Source organism: Parus major, chromosome 1, assembly GCF_001522545.3.
Source record: "Parus major isolate Abel chromosome 1, Parus_major1.1, whole genome shotgun sequence".
Lineage (NCBI taxonomy): Eukaryota > Metazoa > Chordata > Aves > Passeriformes > Paridae > Parus > Parus major.
In genome coordinates this window covers 101,209,966-101,229,671 of record NC_031768.1, presented here as the reverse complement: position 1 = coordinate 101,229,671, position 19,706 = coordinate 101,209,966, and the positions used below count along the sequence as shown (strand labels likewise).

Sequence of the window (19,706 nt, the reverse complement as noted above, 5' to 3'; positions counted from 1 at the left end):
AAGTGGACAGGGAAGCAGTTTAGAAGAGACTGTAAGTCCAGCCCTGTTTACTCTGAGGTTTTACAGTATGAAAAGCTGGATGACCTCTGCAGTTACACAAGAGAGACTTTAGAGAACCTGATGTGCTAAACAGAATATTCTTGACAAGGCTCAAGTTTTGGTTTGGTTTTCTTACTGCATACAGACAGCTGTGATATCAAATCAAGAACTTGAAGGGCAGTGAGTAGGATGTGTTTGACCATGCAGCCATATTTCTGCTTTCATAGGCTTCTGCCTTCCCCATGTACAGAGAAAAACATTAAGAGAAAGCCCATGTGAGTGTTCAGTTTAGGTCTGTGTAAAATATGGAGCCTGGTGCATAGACTAGGGTTGAGCAGGCTACCTCATGACTGGCAGTCTTTCTGAACACTTTAATTACAGGAAAAGTGGAAAACTTGCGTGAAATTCCAGATAAAAACACATTAGGGAATTTTAAGAGAAGAGATTGTTTATCTAATGAAGTTTCCTATGGGTGAACCAACCCCACTGAACACTGCACTAAAACCAGCTCATGTTTTTACCACTCAATACCCGAGGCAAATGGAATGATACATCAAGATCTCGTATGTACCCTGCTCACAGAGCAAAGTACTAAGTGTGTGTTGTCATGACCAGGAGTAAAAGTTGCAGTAGCATCTCTGACCCCATCTCCCCGTGATCTGTGGTTAATGCCTAGAAGGTTCATCATCTCACCTCATTCTCACACATACACTCACACCTGCATGTTTGTTTTTGCTTTGCTTTCCTTTCCACAGGATAAGATCAGTAAGGAGGAAAACTAGTTGGAGTGCCGAAATGTTTGCTGACTTTTGCATGCCTAGAGAAAAGAGGAAGAGGATTAAAGAAAAGAGGACAGCATGAGCGTCTTAACAAGGAACTAAAGAGGCCCTGAGTGGGCAGAGAGATTGGAAATGAGAACTTAGAGAATGCCAGGATGAGTGGATTGAAGAGGCAAGAGTTGGGGTGAAAGGAGTTGAAATGGTGGGCAAGAAACTGTTGAAGAGCAGCTCTGTGTGTAACAGTGAAGCAGCAGAGATGTTGGAAAGAAGGGTGGTTTATTAGATGGGCCTAAAGAAATAGTTATAAGACCAGTATGTAAAACTCCTAGGTGAGGCTGAGGATTGACTTTGATTGCTAGTGACTCTGGAGCTATTAAACATGAAAGGATATTATGGATGGATGTAAGAGAATGTGGCTGAAGATAAGAAGTAGCGTGTGTCTAGAAATTTGTCCTCAGGATTTAATTAATATAAGAAATTCCCTGGCTGGTTTGGAAGACATTCCTGTGATTATTTATTTATACTAAGTAATTTGGTGTGGGTTTTAGTTTAGGAATTTGTTGCTGTTCAACTTTTTCTTTTAAACTGTGGGGTTAAAAGGCTTATTTTATTATATATATTAAAATATGCATACACTTTTTCCAAGTGGCTGCTGGAAATTAGTGCAAATACCTGAGATGTTAGGCTGATTAACTTTCAGGTGTAGATGCCTGGAACTTGTGATACAGGGGCAGAGCTGTTCCTTCTTGGTTGTCTTGCTATTTCTCATTGGCTCATGACAGAGAATTTCAAAACTGCTCTGATGCTGCTAATGCTGGGTTTGGCTGTCATAATTCTCTTTGAGCAAGTGAAGGCTTTGCTTGGGTTACAGAAAGTGACAGGAAACGTTTGGATGCCAGCTTCAGCTGGCCCTGTAGCCTTGCTTTTGTGTGTAGCACGGCCTGACAGCTGAGAAAGCCAGGAGCAAGTGTCTCAGTTGTGGTCAGACATGGTAGGACACAGCTGAAACCACAGAGACACAGAGAAGGGAAGGTGTTCTGCTCGTGATGGGAGTGCTCTGGATTGGAGGGGTGATGGTTCCTGGGCAGGGGGCTGCCACAGGGAAAGCCACCGAGCTACTGTAAAGTAATGTAGAATAGTTGTAAAATTCAGTAATAAACTAGGATATTTTACATAAGACATTTAGTAACTTTATTCTGCATATAGCTGTCCATTTTCCAGACACAGACTACAAGACTGAGATCAAGACATTTCTTTTAGAGTTGATGGTGTTTGTGTCACGTTTACTTGTGTGACACCACTCCTGTAGCTAATTTGGGACTGTGCATGGACATACAGAAATACTTATCTTTCCTATTCATGGATATGCCAAACAGTTGGAAATTAATGTAGCATGCTTGTTGCTGCTCTTCAGCACATCAATGCAAAATTCTGGGAAGCAGAAACTTTACAGATTCTATAAATGCTTTAGAAAGGAATAGAAATAGTTTTTGATCCAACTGTAGTTTGTTAATCTGGAATTGAAAGCTTGTTCTTATTTTTTGAAGCATTGTTTAGATATCCTTCAGATGCCATTGCTGTCAAAGGAACTTTCCACAAGCAATTTTCAGATTGCAGTCTTTCTAAACACTGGTTATTAAATGTGTACATCCTTTTGTGCTTGTAGTAACTGTTTGCAGATTATTTCACTGAAGTGGTAAAACCTTTCTTTCTCTATTAAAAGCATGGAGATAGTTACTTGTGTGGCATTTGTGATTTGTGTTTACAATTTTAAAAAGAAGATTGTCTGATAATTTCTGTGAATGGTTCTTTTTATTAAAGTAACATTGATATTGTAAGTATAGAATATTCAGCACATGAAGTTGCAGTGTTCAGGTAAGAGTAAACGTGTCCACACACCAACTGGTTTGGTTGTTTGTTTACTTTTTTGGGAAAAGCTGTGGGAGGATAGCAATCAAGGAAAGTCTGTATGTAAACAATCTCTATCCTACTTCCCTATAAGTGAATCAAAGTATTCAAATTATTCAAGTTGCTAAAGATGCAACTGTTAAAACCACCCTTATTTTTGTTTTAACTATTTACAGCTATAATTTCTTCTTTTATCTGTATGAATATTTCTTCTAAAGTAAGCATTTCTGTAGAAACTCTTGGATTTAGTTTTTAATTTAGATACTGTCACTGACCACCTGAGATGAACTTCAAACAGAATTCCAGCTCATAAATTCCTGTCAGATACAGGTTGTGTCAGCATGAATTGTTCGGTGATGTGCTGCAGAGAATCTGGACACTGTGCTTTCTTAAGGACTGAGTAGCCTTTTCTCCTTGTGCCAGTAGAGAATTTAATATTACATTTGAATTCAGTCTGACTTAGAAGTCTTGCTGTGCCAGATGCTGAAGCTTAGGGTAAATGGAGCATTTAATACCCACAAATATATGATCTAATTTAAGCCAGGATATCATGAGTAGGTACAGCAAACAACTGAAGGATTTAGGGGACAATAGAAAGAAACAATAAGAAGAAAATATGTCCACTTCAGACTGGCAATTAAATGAATACATATCTCTGATTTAGAGTAGTCAGAATTCTAACTGATGTGGGATGCAATTTTGAGAAAAATACTGAGGCATTTAAATTTAAAAAGGGCAATTACATTAATTTTGCACCTTAATTTTAAAGATTTTTTTCTTGCCTCTTGCCAGGTCATCTAGCATTTCAAACTGTTGGTGAAGGTGTATACCAATTCCTGATTATGCTTTACATTGTCTAAGATACTGTTTTTTTTTTTACCCCATTAAATTCATGTTTAGGTTTAACACCACCCTGTATTACACAAGGGGTGCACAGAAATGTGTTTATCTGCAAGTCTGTGCATGTGTGTTCCATTTCACAGTTTCCGTGGATGGAGCATACTCAATTAGGAATTCATACCATTTGTTACTCTGAATCTTGTTGCTTCTCTATGGTGATTCTGCTTTTAGAATATACAGAAAAGATTCTTATGTTCAAGAAGTAAGAAAAAATCTGTACTACTAATTCCAGTCATATACATGTACACTACTTCAAGATTTACATATATTTCTACTGCTGTTGTTTTGATGTCTAATAAAAACTGGATATATAAATTGAAATATCTTCACTAATCTCCTAAGCATCAGGTAAACTTGAAAATATTTTAATATTTTATTTGAAAATATGATAAAAGTAATATTCTGAATAGTCAAGGTTACTCTAGAAGATGAGGGACATAATCAATAATAAGTGAAATACTAAGCTTTTGAATTTAAATGTCTTTTGGTATCAGAGATGACTGCTTCATGATTATGCTCAAGTACTGCTTTAAGATTGAACCAAGATGTGCTGACCTTGTGTGACTGGATGGAGAAACTTATTTTATATAATCATGTATCAGAGATTGATTTAAAAAACCAAAAGTATCTTTCATAGAGGCTTCATAGAATTTCATAAGTTTCATATAAGTTTCATAAGTTGCATATAATGCTCATATTTGCATGCTGGCAGAGGTTGTCCAGAAAGTATCTGGAGTCTGCACCCCTCAAGATACTCAAAAGCCATCTGGACATGGTCCTGGAGTCCTGGTTCTGGGTGACCCTCCTTGAGCAGGGAGGTTGGACCTGATGACCCCCAGAGCTTCCTTCGAATCTTAACAGATCTGTGATTCTGTAGGGATCAGGGTAATCCTCAAAGATGGCTAGAGGAGGTGTTTGGAGATGCAGCCACCTGCACCAACCATGCTGAGAGCAGCATGCTTTGTGGCTGCTCTTCCTTACGCCGGCAGGAGAGGCAGCTGTGGTGGAGGTGGCCTGGCTGCTTCTTTGCTTCAGTCTTGTCCTCTGCCATAGCCTCTTTGGTTTTCTCAGATTTGTTTCAAAATAGTTTCTGATCTCCACTTGGGTAACATACCCAGCTAGTGGTATCATCAACACCTTTGTGTGTAGACAGATACACATGCCGTTTTATAAAATCATAGATTATCCTGAGCTGGAAGGAACTCACAGGAATCGGCAAAGTCCAACTCTTGGCCCTGCATAAAACAGCCCCAACAATGCCACCACGTGCCTGAGAGCATTGTTCAAACACTTCTTGAACTCTTGTGAGGTCTGGTGCTGTGACTGCTCCCCGAGGGAGCCTGTTCCTGTGCCCAGCTACCATCTGGATGAAGAATCTTTTCCCAGTACCCAACCTAAACCTTCCTGGACTCAGCTGCCTGCTGTTCCTGTTGGTCAGAGAGAAGAGATCAGTGCTTGTCCCACTATGTCCCCTTTTTAATTCCTTTAACTGGAAATTAAAACTATTTTCCCCAAGTTGAGTCTCTCTTGCCTGTGACAGTAATTGGTAAAGACTTTCTTTCTGTCTCAGCCCAAAAGCTTTCTCATCCCATTTTCTCCCCTTCTTTTGCTAAGGATGTCTACATTTTAGTCTTAAATCTATGTGGCATCAAAGCTGGTAGTGGTAAACCTGATTTTTAGCAAGATTATATTAAATACTGAATAGTCTAAGTGGCTTTTTAGATTTTTGTTTCTGCAGTCAGTATATAAGGAAACTTGGTAATGGAAATGGAAGTAAATGAAGATGTAGCTGTAACTCTTGATTGCCAGTTAAATTTTCTAGATTACATTGGTCTCTGTATTCTTGGCTTTTTCATTTAAGATGAATTAAAGGAACTTCTCTACAGCAAGATACAATAATGTTGAAAGTTTGGTTATCTTGCAACTTTCTAGTGCTGCTTGCACTGACACTGTAGAAGGAGTGGTAGCTCATTAGGGACACTATAAATAAATATGAGGCTCATTTTTCTGTGCCACTAAGTGGTCCCACTTCAATTCAGAGCAAATACATTATGTAGGTCTAGTAGGGAAACTCTCCTTGGCACATACACTGGCATTAACCTATTAACCTATTAATAATGAAATTAAAAGCCTGTTTTCTCTCCTAAAATGCAGACTGAGCATTGTGTGAGCTGTCAGTGGAAATTAGGTGGTGGGATTATGTGGTGATTAGTGATGTAGTAATAGAAGAAGAGGCTTCTTTGTATTTCTTTGTCCTTGTGTACTTTTGACAAATACCACTAACTACTTAGCATTTGTTCCACTTTAGTAACCAGCAGTTAAAATGGTGGTTTTGGGTAACAGTAAAAATAAAAATAATACATGAACTTATTTTTCCCACTAATACTTTTTCAACAAGCCCCTACAGTAATAATGCGCTCTTACTCTTTATAAATTCTTCTCAGGAAAGCAACTAAGTGTACTTTCACTCTTGTGGATCAGAATACTATTTTCTATCACTTTGAAGCTATGTACAAAGCTATGTTGGTAAATAAATGCTTTTGAGTTTCTTTGTCTTATTTTCATTTTTTAAACATTTCAGTCTATCCATTTTGAAATTTCCTTAGTTGTCCTCATTTAAGGCATTTATTTCCTCTGCCAATGACAAGTGACACTTAACCCTGGGCAATGTTAAATGTCTCTGATGAGAACATGTCAGTTGACACTGATATATCAGGCACATGGCTTGTGACAGCACCCAGTATTATCTAACCATGAGTTGCAGCTACATCAGTGTGACATTTGTGGAGGTATAAACTGGAAGAGTTCAGCATCACAGTGCTAAAGGAAGTACACAAAGAAAATCAAATCTTCATGGCATGTTAGCTCTTGAGGCAGCTATGGAGTCTTGCAGGGTAATACTTACACAGCAGTTAAGTGTGAAGTTTCCCAGTAATCCATTTTGGCAGTGCTGTTACAGGGATCATAAGCATGTGCAAGAGCTTTCCTTAAACCTGCAGAGTTCAGTATTCGAAGCACTGATGGAGCAGGGGGAGCAGCAAATTCCTCTGGAGCCAACTTTTTTCAAGCAGTGTCAAAATGGGAGTCTGAATGTAATGTGGATGATGACCATCAGCCTTGGCCATCTGCTGACAAAAGAAAGTGAAGCTTCAGTCTTCTGAGTTCAGGAAACTTTCACACTTTTCAGTTCTGCCTGTGCTGTTTCTTGAGGTCACTGTATCTTGTATGCTAGGTTAACATCCCAGGCTGCACCTTCAGCCTCTCTACTTCTTCAGCCATGAGTTGTAGTGAGATGAGGGTGCTGTTGAAACTGGCAAAGATCTGACAGATGGATTCCATTAAGTATTAGCTCAAGGAAAGAAATATCTGATTAATAAATTATGTTTTGGAATAGAAGACAGGGTTGATATTCAAGCTCTTTAGCATAAGGTGTGTTGTTTAGGCAGTATTTCTTTCTGTAGTCATTTCCATGGATTGTATCTGCCATTGTTTTGTGAATTGTTGTGTTAATACAGTTCAATTTAAAAATTGTAATAGCCTCTTCATGTCTCTTAATTAAAGTAAGATTTTTTTTTCCCAGTTATTTCCAGTTATGCTTTGATTACTTTCTGATTGTTCCCATGTGTATGGGCTAGGCCACATTAATTTAAAGACCACTGACCTCAAATCTGAGAAGGCTGTACTGTTGTTTGTTAGTGTCTTTTAAAGTTTAAGACTTTAGCTCAAGCTGCTTGCTTCATTTTTGCTATGGTTATATTTTAAGCCTTTAATCAGGGGAGTGCCAGGAGGCACTGCCTCTCAGCTGCCATGACCTCAGTGGAGATCCATGATTGAGACAAATCTTTTTTATTTAAGGTGGGTCTGTCAAGATTCCTAGAGTACTTTTCCAAGCACCAGTTTCGGACTCTCAGAATTCACCCCATCTTAACCCAGTTTTCTCCTTTTGGGATTATGTTATTTCTCTGCAGGACACTTTTGGACCATCTCCAATTACTAAAGACTTGTTCCTATTTCTGTTTTTCTTTTCCATTGGTAGATACCAGTAGACAGTAGTTTTCAGAGCACTTAAATCCTCAGATCTCACACAGCTGGAAATTGGTAAGGATTGCTTGAGGAAAAGCAAAGGAAAATTAATACCTTCTGAGTTTCATGTTAGGGCTGATAGATTGCCAATTTGAAAAATGTAAAGCGAGAGCTATAGGCAGTGTTAGCATAGAAAAGGGGGCTGGGATAAAAAGCCAAAGTTGTGGTTTGCCAATAAATTAATCAGCAAGTTTGCTGGTGTGATGGTCATGGGTGTAGAAAGGCACTGCGGTATTAAAGCAGATAGAATTTTAGGTTTAATGTAAACCTAAATATGAATAACTGTTTCAACAGACTTTTAGTATGAGGCAGACTGCAGCAGGCAAGAATTATGTGTGTTAAAATGATTGAGATGAACATAAAGGCATGCTATTAAGTTTAGTTGTATGGAGAAGATGCCCTGTATATGGAGTTTTGCAGTAGCCTAGACATGGAGGAGAAGGTAACCATGATTAGCTGATCTTTACCTTAGTCAAATATAACTGGCCAAGTTATAATTTTGACAGTCAGCTATTACCACCATAATCTTTCTGAACTGGCAGACACATGTTTTTACTGATGAACAGACACATCAGCTTTCCAGGTACATGCACACAGTCGTACCATGACATAAATATTTTGCACAGCAGAACAAGGAGAAGAGAGAGAAGATGGATATTGTGTTGTTACAAACGTGTTACAGTGACCTGGAGTACATACTTGTGATAACATTTGTCTTTTTCTGTACTTTTAATGCTAGGTGTACCCTGAATTGCAAATCACCAACGTTGTTGAAGCCAACCAGCCTGTTACAGTACAGAACTGGTGCAAGAGGGGATGGAAGCAGTGCAATGGTCACCCGCATATTGTGGTTCCCTATAGATGTCTGGGTGAGTGACTCAGTTTTAGTCTCTTTTTTCCTGCTCTATTTTTTTCAGTCTCTTCATGCAAACGATAGAGAATCTACATGAATGTCATATATACCTCAGTATTATTGTCTTTTCTGAAAGGAGTTCTGTCCAATTGTTCAGTCTTTTGAAACTGCATTATCTAGAAAGAAAGTACTCATTTTCTCCCCTAATTAAACCCTTCTTTTTTCACATTAATTTTTGAGTATCTAGTACTTGGACTCTTACCATGGTAGACTATGGGAATCTGTATTTGTTGAAATGAAGCAAAAGTTACTTTATAAATTACCCCATTTCATCCTGCAACTTTATTTTTGTAGCAGTTGCTTGCTGTTTTCTCCTGTGTCCTAGGTGCTCTGAATCAGTTAAAAGGGAGGTTTGGGAAGTTTTGGCCCTTGTGGTTTTTTGTCAACCTTTACTTTTATCTGCATTGGAAAATTGAATTGTTAATTTGCCATTTTCATTAATATTCCACATATTACATTTTGTTATATTATTCCATATTTAAGTATGTTGATTTACTACTGGCATTTGAATTGTGATTAATGCTGGAGCTCAGAGTTGTAAGCCAGGACATCTAAAAGGCACAGAAACCAACTCAGACTAGTTATTCCATGAAACAAATAATGAAAGAATTTTTTTTAAAATATGCAATGTTGCTAGAATTTTTGTTCATTTGTGTAGAGTAGGTAAAACAAAGGATGCAGTCTGCCCTTAGCAAAGCTGGGACTGAAGAGTAACTAACAGAAATGCTACTAGTGTGGTCAAAGTGCCAAAACAGCAGGTGTATAAAATCTGTGTTAAGTATCAGGGAAGTTTTTTTGTTTGGTAAAGTTTCTAGATCTGATGTTTGTATGTATAGATATAAAATAGGTGTTTCTAAACCTGCAGTATATCCTTGTTGATGCTACTGAGGCTCTGCAGGACTAGTTTATTCAGAGCAAAAATCCCCAAGGAGAACCCAATTTCCAGACTTTTAGTGAGAAGAACCTGCCTCTAGGAATTACAGATTCTGACTGGAATTTGGTAGGAAGGAACCTGCTGGTTTCTGTGTTTTTCCAGACTTCTGCATGAGTTGAGTTGGTTGGTTCCCCCACAAGCTTAAATGCTTAAAGGGACATTCTATTACCTATTTATTGCTGTGTTTTCTTTAATTTTTTATAGTCAGGATAGTAGTAGTGTTAATATATGTGTAAAGTCAGATAAGCAACTTGTGAGAGGTGAGGTGGAGCTGCAGTGTCACTTAGAATGCATCACAGTATATTTGATCCATGAGGGTGCACTTGCACTAATTAGAGATATGGCAGAAGAACATTAGACTAGTGGAACTGTAAGAACTAATTTTTTATTTTATTGTCACCCCAAGCAAAGCTCTGAATTAAGAAAAGGGAACTCTTAGGCTCAGGTTTATGTCAGATTTGGTCAGTGCCCTGGTGGTTTTACAACCTAATTTAAGCTAAAAGACAATGTCATCACAAGGGCAAATGAATATAAATTTGCTATGAATAAATTTAATCTGCAAATTATAAGGAAGTATCTGCAAGCATAAGGAGCTCCAAAAGTCTTCTGGTAAAGGAGAAAAAAGTCAAATCATATGGAAGGAAGTTCATAAATTTATGGAAGGAAGTTCATAAATTTATGGACTGGACTATATGCAATTCCTTGCAGGAGTGAGGAACTGGACTAGGACTTTTAAAGTGCCCTCCCTGAGTTGAAGTTTTGAAAGAAAAGTCATTGCAAGTTGCATGGTTGCTATCTTAGGTAGCAAGATTTGGACACCAAAATTTTAAAGATGTTTAAGCACTTCATTCCCATTAACCGTTAGACCTTAATTATTTTTCTTTTAATCCTCCCACATGCTAAGTTTTTTCTGATTTCTGATTTGAATTGAGGCTTATGTAATTGTGTCTGATACACTGTGTTTGCTATCCTTTTCGTATGCTGACATTCATCTTTTGACCCGGACTAGAATAAGCCTTAGATACTGTTGTTCCCAAGGGTCTGCTGGGGGATAGATGGCCACATAATTACTCCCTCTGGAGGAAAAATGGTGACAGGGGCCATAATCTGTAATTTCTCCATCGATCCTCTGCTTGTGGTATACTATGTCTGCCTTGGAATACTTTTCCTTAAATCATCTTTTTGTATAGAACTAAGGAATCCAGAGAGCTTTTATTCTCTCCTTCTAGTGCTTCTTCAGTATTAAAAGATTTTTTTTTTCTTTTAACTGCATCCTGCCTGTCAGCTGTGCAAGTGCCTCAGCTGTTCTTTGTGTGGTAGCTTTTAATGGACATTGCCAGAAGTTGGGCATTGGCAGTGCCCATTCCTCTGTCATTTTAGGGCAAATAGACCCTTGCCCTAGACCACTGTTCAATCCATCTGGTAAGAATTAAGATACCAACAGAAAATTTGTCAGTGGGTATCTGATTGCAGGGTTGAGTCTTAACTTTTCATTGTTCTGAGGATCACTTCAAGTATCTTCAGTCAGCCCAGTAATTTCTTCCATCTTGACATTTTTTTTCACAGTTGAGAAACAGCAAGTGACAGAAATCTGGCTGCTTTCAGGCCTGAGCATCTTTACAATCTGTTTGTATCATAATCTTCAGCCAAGGCTTTCTAATGTGTGGAGCCATTTCACTACAGCCCTTGCCTGCTCCGGGAATTTTTCTGCAGTGTGGTTGTTACAGCAGTTATTTGTAGCAGCATGCTTCAGTAACATCCATCAGATTTACTAGATTACACAGCTTTATAGTTTCTTAAGAGAATGCAACTAAAGCATAAAAATAATAGTTCAAACAGGGCAAAATGAAAGCCCCTTATTTGAGTCTGCCATGTGTCTTTGCATTGACCATAGAAATATTCCCTAACAATGTTCTAATTGGATCTAAATCTTAAAGAATTAAATTACTCTAATTGTTTGAGTGAGGACTGTGGTGCTTGACATAGAGCCATGTACATGTTTGGGTACACAGCAAAAATGAGGAGCTGTGAGATGTGCTGGTCGAAGAGTGAAGATCTGCAGAACTCCCTTCTCCTGGTCTCAGGTGTGTGTACCATCCTCACACCTGCACCACTTGCTGTGTGGCACAGCTTGCAGGGTTACAGCAGACAGTGCCAAGATGTGACAGCTACAGCTGGTCTGTAGGCTGCACAGATAAAATTTGCCATAACAGAACATCCAGCATGACCAGCCTAGAAGTAAACAAGTCCCCGAGTAAGACAATGCTAGGCTGGATTTGAACTCAAACAGGGAACCCCAGTCAATCCCATTCAATCAGGGATGCAGATGTCTAGTTGGCCACTGAGCTGGGCAGTGCTGAGACCCAAACCAGTCAGAATTTAAAAAAATCAAATTTGAATCAAAACTCAAGCGTGGGAATTTTGAACCCCCTATAAAAGGAGGCATTCCTCAATAAACATTGGCTGTTGTCGCATGAACTTCGGTGTGTTCTGTCGTGTGCCTGTCTCCAAAACTGCGACAAACACCAAGAAACCAATGATTCCTTCCTTGCTTTATGGAAACTTTTTTTTGGGGAAATACTATGGCCACCAACTTGACCATGTAAATGTTGGTGGGAGCTCTACTGCTGGCCACAGCAGGAGAGCAGGTTTTTTGCCACTGTTGGGGCAGTGTGGGCAATAAGCATTTCTACTTTGCACTTTCTCTTCTCTTCACTGCTTGCCTGAGGAGAAACAGCTGGTGAATTTGTGCACTGTGGCCAGTGAAATGAAGTAATTCACTCCATGTTGCTTGTTGGTTGTAGAAGTCATCCTTCCTTGTCCCAGAGTGTGATTCTTTGAATATATTGGATAAATGTGTGGATATGTATTTCTGAATCGATGGCATTTCATTTTCTGTTGGTGAAACACATCCTGAACCCTGGATAAAGAGGGAACACTCAGTTATGTGGGTGTGGATCATTATGTGGGCATGGCAGATGGGATATGGCAAGGTGTGCCAAAGGGGGAATTACAGGAGCTCAACTGTGCTGTACGAAGTGCATGTTCAGGAGTGGCTCTGCCTCATTATCCCATTAATGTATGCTGCTAAGTGTTGGAAAGATCCAGATGTGTTGGAATCTCATTATGTATATAGCCTTTGTCAATGAGAAAGTGATTACGTGCAGTCATTTGTTCATAAACAAGCAGGTTATATGAAAAATATATTTTGATGTTTGGTTATGCACTGAAATACTGCCTTCTGTTTCTGGTTTTAACAAAAATGTCTTCAAAAATATTTATTAACTTGTCATGCTTTATAACTCTAGCAGTTTGTGAAGTTACCTACTTCCAGACTTCCAGGGTTTGAAAGACAGGTGTCTGCCAAGGAAGGTGGGAACATCCCTTGGAATATGAAGCTCTTCCCTCCAAATTATTATAGCTTTGAAATTACAGGGCTTTCAGGCGAAGATATGGGAAAACGAATAGCAGTTCTTTTCTGATATATATATATATGGGAAGGGGTTCAGGGTCCTGTCTTTCCCTCTGAGGTACCTGAGTAGATGGTGAGTGTCCTTTCCAGTGAGATTAGGTGTTAATAAGCTCCCAGTTCAACAGCAGCTCTTACAAGCAAAGGCTCACCCATGGTTAGGAAGAAGAAGTAAAGGGCTGGACTTGTCGGTGGCAGTGAATTCTCCCTAAGGTAGCAAAAACTCCACTGTTCCCTTCTGATCCTGAGAGCAAGAGAGAACGAGGAGCTTGAGCTCAGTACCTGATTCCCCAGCCAAAATCTTGTGGTATCTCTGCCCTTCCAAAGAGAAAACCCCTGAGAGCTAAGAGTGGCCAGCTGCACCCTTCCCCCTCCTCCCCTTGCCAGCCATCACTTTAGTCTCTGAAGTAGTGGTCTTTATAATCCCTCAGGCAATTGTTTTGGTTTAGGCTAAATTTGGGAGAGAACTTATGAATGGAGTCTTTCTAAAAAGCAAATTCAACTGGCCCCTCCCCCAAGTGGTTTGGGAAAAGATTTCTTTAGCAAAAAATGGAAAAAACTGTTTATTTAACAGAAATTAAACAATATTAAACAACAAAACTTTTCTTTGTTTGATGAGATGGCAAATCAGTGTATCTCATCTTTGTGGTGTAGCTCAGTTTGCTCAGGTTTTTATCAGTCTCTCTGGCACTGGAAAGTGCCGAGACCCAGGCTCCAGTGGGGCACAGGTGTGAGCTCCTGGGGTTTGTCTGGTTTTTAGTCTAGAGCAGGTTTGGATAGATCTAAGGAAAAGGGAAAACGCCAGTCTGGAGAACCTTTCTGCTTCAGCTAGTTAAAACTAACTAAAAGCAAAGGAGAGCTGTGTCCTGCTGTCTGTGTTGCAGACAGCATAGTTCAGGAGCAGGAATGCGGGGGAGTGTTTTTTCTCAACAGAAACTGCATGCTTATTCTTTCTCCCTTTTGCTTTTAGAGCTAGTCTTAAAAGTGCAGAATTTAATATGTAACATAAACAAGGCGACTGGGGATACAAGCCTCATAAAGTTACTTCAGGACATTCCACCCCTTATCTTCATATCGTCAACTTATTACTAAAATTAATATATATATTTTAACTCTACAAACACATTATATATTTACAGATATATATACATATATACAGTCAAGGGTAGTGATGGTCAGCAAATAGTGATATTTACTCATGGTTCTTACTTCACAATTAGATTTCTTTGAGGTACACCTTGTGTTATTATTTTTGTGTTATCAACTATGTGCACTTTGGTCTTTGAGCAAAGACAACTCCATGAATGGGTTTGTCTATACTTGAAGTAGAACTGATTTAAATTGTTTTTTTAAACAAGCTTTTGACACGTATTACTGGAATTTTGATTTCATTTATTGTATGCAGGGGTTCAGATTGGGCAGGGCCTGCTCAGTTAGTGGAACTTCAAGTGTTAATTAACTAGGTGGTTTTTGTTAGATTTTATTTTCAATTTTTGAAAGATCCCCCACCCAATGTTTTTAAGGTGGATTTTAACAGTTTATTGTATTTTTTCACTTTCCCAGCCGCTGGTGCATGGTAGGGGATATGGTACACTCACCCAAGCTTTTAGCTCAGGTGTTTATAAGGCTATTCTTGAAATTAGTCTCATTGTCTGACTCAATCCTCTCAGGGGTATTATGCTTTTAAAGGACTTGTTTTTTAAGGCTCAGGATGGAGTTCCAGGCAGTAGCATGAGGTACAGGGTAGTTTTTTAACTATTTGGTGGTGGTTTTTACTATTGGAGCACATAGTGTGTGCCTTGGCAGGTTTGGGGAAGGGTGATGTAGTTAATTTGTCAGGCTTCTTTGTACTTATATTTGGACCACTGTTTACTATACTATAGGGGTTTTATTTGCTTGGCTTGTTTGATTGAAGCACACGTCTCACAGTCATGGATAACTTGAGAAATACTGTTTATGGTTGAATTTAATTTTTGGTTTTGTGCTTACTTCTAGGTGGCATTTTTATTTTGATGACTTGAGGTATTATGAGCTCATTGAACTAGGAAAAATTTTCTTTTTTGTTGTTAATTTAAGTTTATTTTGACACTTATTTTTATAGTTTGATCTATTTGTGTTTAGGGTTAATTGAACAGTTTTGAGTTCAAGTTGGTTTGATTAATTTTTTTGTTTTTCAGTAGCTTTTGCAAGTTGTCGTGCTGGGTTTTATACGGTTGTTTTTTAATTTTATTTCATTTCTATGATTCGACAGGAACTATCGGTGAAAAGAGCACAGCGTGTTTCTTCTGCTGGCTGTTGGTTGTATGGTGGAGTTTCTTTAGCAGGTGTTATTTGTGTTTGGTTTTTTCCATTAGTGAGACTAAAGTTTTTACTTTTTGATTAGTTTGTAATTATTTTTAAAATTTTAGGGTGATTCAATTTTTTAATACCAGAGTATTGTGTGATAAGAATAACTTACTTTACTTTATGTGGCATTGATGACATGGTAAATGCAGGGAACTTTTGCTTTGAATATCCACTACCAGCACTGGTAGTCAGCTTGCCAGGAATTGTGTTTCTGTGCTAATTACTTTTGAGGTGGTTTGAACTCTTTTACAGGCTGTTAAAATTTCTTTCTTTGTGGGAGTGTATTTGGTTGTAGACTTTTTGTAGCTTCGACTCTAGAATCTCAGTGGTTGGTTTCGAGTCTCACTTGGCACTTTCTGCCAAAGGCTCCAGGACAGACCATGGCTCCTGGATGCAGAGTAGAGCACATTTTTCACATTTGGTCTTGTCTTGACTGGGCTAAAAGTTACTGTATGAGCGATTTCATGCTTGATTTGGACAAAGGTTTGTTGCTCTTCAGGGTCTTACTGGAAAGTGTTGGGTTTTTTTGCAGGTGATCAGGTAGAGAGGGCTTACAATCTGGCTGTATTCAGGAATATATATTTTCTAAAAACTTATGGCACTTAAGAAAGCTTGTGGAATTTTTTTTCTGGTCGGTGGAGACATTGTTATGATCTTGTTGATGACATTGGTGGGAATCTGATGCCATCAGATTTATCTTGTCACTTTACTTCTAGGAACTGGATTTTTCAAGCAGGTTTTTTAACTTGGCTTTTTTTGATGGTGAAACCGGTTTTCAGGAGAATCTGGATGATTTTTCTTCTTTTTTCAAAGACTTTTGCAGTCGTATTCTTTTACACAGTGATGTTATTAATGTACTGTAGATGTTTTGAAGTTTTATTTTTTTTTTTAGTGCAGTCTGAATCAGTCCATGGAAGATGGTGGGATTATGCTTCCACCCCTGGGGCAGTCAGTTTTAGGTGTACTCCATTCCCCTCCAGATGAAGGCTAACTGAGGTTTGCATTTTGCTGTTAAAGGAATGGAGAAAAATGTGTTGGCCATGTTAATAGGTGTACTATTTTGCTGCCTTGGACTCCAGCTCGTACTGGAATTGTAGTATGTCCAGCATGACAATGCTCAGTGGTGGAGTCACTTCACTCAAGGCACGATAGTTTACAGTCAATTTTTTATTATTTTTTCAGATTTGCGCACAGGCTAAGCGGAACTGTTGAAGGTTGAGTGGGTCTTGCTGACTACCTCTTGGCTGTCTAGTTTACAGATTATTTTGTGGATGGGAATCATAGCATCTTGAGTTGTTTTATACTGTGGGCAGTGCACTGTTGATGTGGCTATTGATACTTGCTGCTCTTCCCCATTCAGAAGTCGTACTGCAGAGGGTTCTCTGATAGTCCAGGAAAGGTGTTCAATTGTTTGGCTTTATCTGTTTTTACAGTTGTTATATCTAAATGCTTACTTGAGTTTTTTTGTGTCTTTGAAATACCTGCTTTGGAGGAAGTTTATGTTCAAAATGCATGGGGCCTCTAGGCCAGTCACAATAGGGTGTTTTTTTTTACTCATTTTTAATCAGGTTCACATCAGCTTTTATTAAAGTGTGTGTGATCCCCGTCACGCTAGCAATAGATACAGATTCTGTTTTTACATGCTTTAATGGGATTAATGTGCACTGTGTACTAGTATTAACTAAGGCTTCATATTTTTGTTGTTTTGATGTGCAGGTTAATGAATTTGCACAGTTTAAAAAACATGGTTTTCCCTAACCTCTGCCTGGCTAGAGGCAGTGCTCCTCTAAGCCTGGTTATTCTTTTCTTTTGTGTATTTGTTTTGGAGGTTTCTTCAAGGGGATTGGACGTGGTGTTACTGTCATTATACTTGGCAGTTCTGCTGTGTCAGGGTGCGACACTGGCTGTTGGGTTCTTTTCCCCAGGACTGAGATTGATGAGAGAGGGGCTGTTTTCTCATGTTTGGACTTGGTAGTTTATTCTTTCCTTATCAATATTACATATATACAGAGTACAAAGAGCTACATACATCAAGATAGAGAATGCAAAATAGCTAATGAAGAACCTCTTCAAACTTTATATGTCTATTTGTCCAGTTAACAAATGCCAAGTAAGTTATTTTTCTTGGTGATCCAGTGACCTAACACCTGTGTGCTGCACTGTGGCATTCTCTATCCAATCACTCATTATTACCCAAAAACCCTTAGAAGAAGAAGGAGAAAGGGACAATGCCCTATGTCATCCATCTTGTCTCTTATTTTCTAAAATAGCTTAAACCTTAAACTCTAATTTTCTCATCCAGTGACTTAAGAAAACTCTATCTAACATATACACTCACATTTCCATTTTTTTCTACTTAACTTTAACAGCTGTCTCCATGGTGTTATGTGAAACTCAGTGCTCTCTTGGGTGTCAGAGCCAGACATCACAGATAAGGACACATATTCTGTACCTCTGGCCCCAGCATTGCTGTTTTTTAATTCAAGCACTCATTTTGCCAGAGCAGTAGTAGATTTCTTATTTCATTTCTTCATTTCTTCTGGTTTTTTTACAGTCACGCCGGAAGAACTATAGCTCAGCTTGTGGGGCATATTTTTTTTTCTTAATTTGGAGGACTTTTGTGTTTGGTACCAGGACTTCTGATCTGTATTGCCAAGATTCGGAGAAAGCTTTCTTTCATCTATTCTTTAAGATTTTTGTGATTTTTTTTTCTTTTTATTTTGTTTTTAAATTTTTGAGGACATGTTTTTACAGTTGCAATTTTTCTATGTGTGGGGCCATGCATGGTATCTGCATATGTTCAGAGCTTTTTTGCTGTATCAAGCACAGTCTTCTCCCTGTCATCTTGTTTCATTATTGCTAAAGCAGAAGTGTATTTTTGTGGCCCAAGTCGTACAAGTTTTCGCCACATCATGGATGTACAGGGTAACAAGTCTGGATTTTTAGTGCTTAGGTTATCTGAGAAGAGAATCCCTGCCACTGCCATTTCTCTTAAGCATTGAATCTCTTGTTTTATGGTTTTCTACTGGGTTTGCTGTATACAGAGATTGTTTGCACACAGATATCTTTGTGCCATACTTGCCAGGACCCGTTCCCAGAGACTATAAGGGTCAGCCCCTCTCATCATTCTTTGGTCGATAATTGAATTATAATCGGATTTTAAATGCTTCGCTTTAGTACCGTCCAGAACTGTAACCTCACCTGCAGCGTCCCACAGATGGACTAACTAACGAATTATAGATTCATTAGGTTGTTGAGTGTAATTTTTTTTTTAGGCCATGAAGGTACTTCAGGCAAAGGACTCACTAGTGACTTTTGATTTAGTGTCAGTTGCTGGCTTTGAGAGTCCTTCCCCCACATCACTATTACCGTGATCTACTGCCTGATCGGTTTTGGTTTTGTGTTTCATGCCTCTCGTGGTGGGAGCAACAACCACTGGTTTAGGCTCACTGTCTGGTTTGGCTGCTGGCTTGGGTTTATTGTTTGGTTTAGCTGCTGGCTTAGCTGTAGCTTGAGAGATTGGGGTAGTTGCTGATTTATTTCTCTGCTTTACAGTATCTAGCAGCGTGCGATAAGCATACACTAGGGCCCAGTTTATTGTAATGATTTTTTTCTCTTTAGAATCATCACAACAATTCTCTTTTAGATATTTCTCTACTTCATCTGGGTTCTGAATTTGTTCACGTGAAAATTCCCAGGCTGGGGGGATCAGAAAATTTCTTCAGGGTCCAGCCCATCCTCTCCCATTCTCCACACTGCTCAGGATTTCCTACACCTGAGTCTACTTCTGGGGCAGGGATCTCACTGGCTCCTCTGGATATCTCAGCCCTCATTCTAGAGAAGTTGCAGATCATAGAGAGGAAGCTTAACAGCTGAACTACCAGGAAAGTGCTATCTTTAACACTCAAGGGAAACTGAATATTTTCAAGAAGGGACATAACAGATTCAAAGGAGAAGAAGGAAAGGAAAAGCTGAAAAGCCTCATCCCCTGCTCCTCCTCTGACAAACTGGGTGCAGTTACCAATAAACCCCCAAAACATGCCACTGGGACTCGGAGGCAGGGTCAGACAAAGAAACTGTAAGCCAAACATACCTGGCACAAACTTCAGTATCTTTATGAACTTCCTATAAATCTTTATGGCCAAGCCCAGCACAACAGCTATTTTAATCTGTGCCCCCACTACTGTAAAAGCTACGTGTTGGGGACAATACTGGAGCTATCTCTGGGAAAGAAAATAAACTTAGGGACCAGAAAGGTATTAAACGACAAAAAAGTCTAGGGACCAGAACCACATGAAGGCCTCCACCCTGAGAGACATTATGCATTTAAACTAC

The 19,706-nt window shown here is 39.0% G+C and overlaps 1 protein-coding gene across 4 annotated transcripts in view; it reads left to right on the top strand.

The window, feature by feature from the left end:
- The window catches only part of APP (amyloid beta precursor protein), a 227,524-nt gene that overhangs the window by 73,726 nt on the left and 134,092 nt on the right, over positions 1 to 19,706 (top strand). For all 4 annotated transcript variants that reach the window (XM_015622098.1, XM_019006115.1, XM_015622088.3 and 1 more), the window contains exon 3: positions 8,449 to 8,578. In XM_015622098.1, the coding sequence (XP_015477584.1) occupies positions 8,449 to 8,578 (130 nt within the window). The remainder of the gene's footprint in view (positions 1 to 8,448; positions 8,579 to 19,706) is intronic.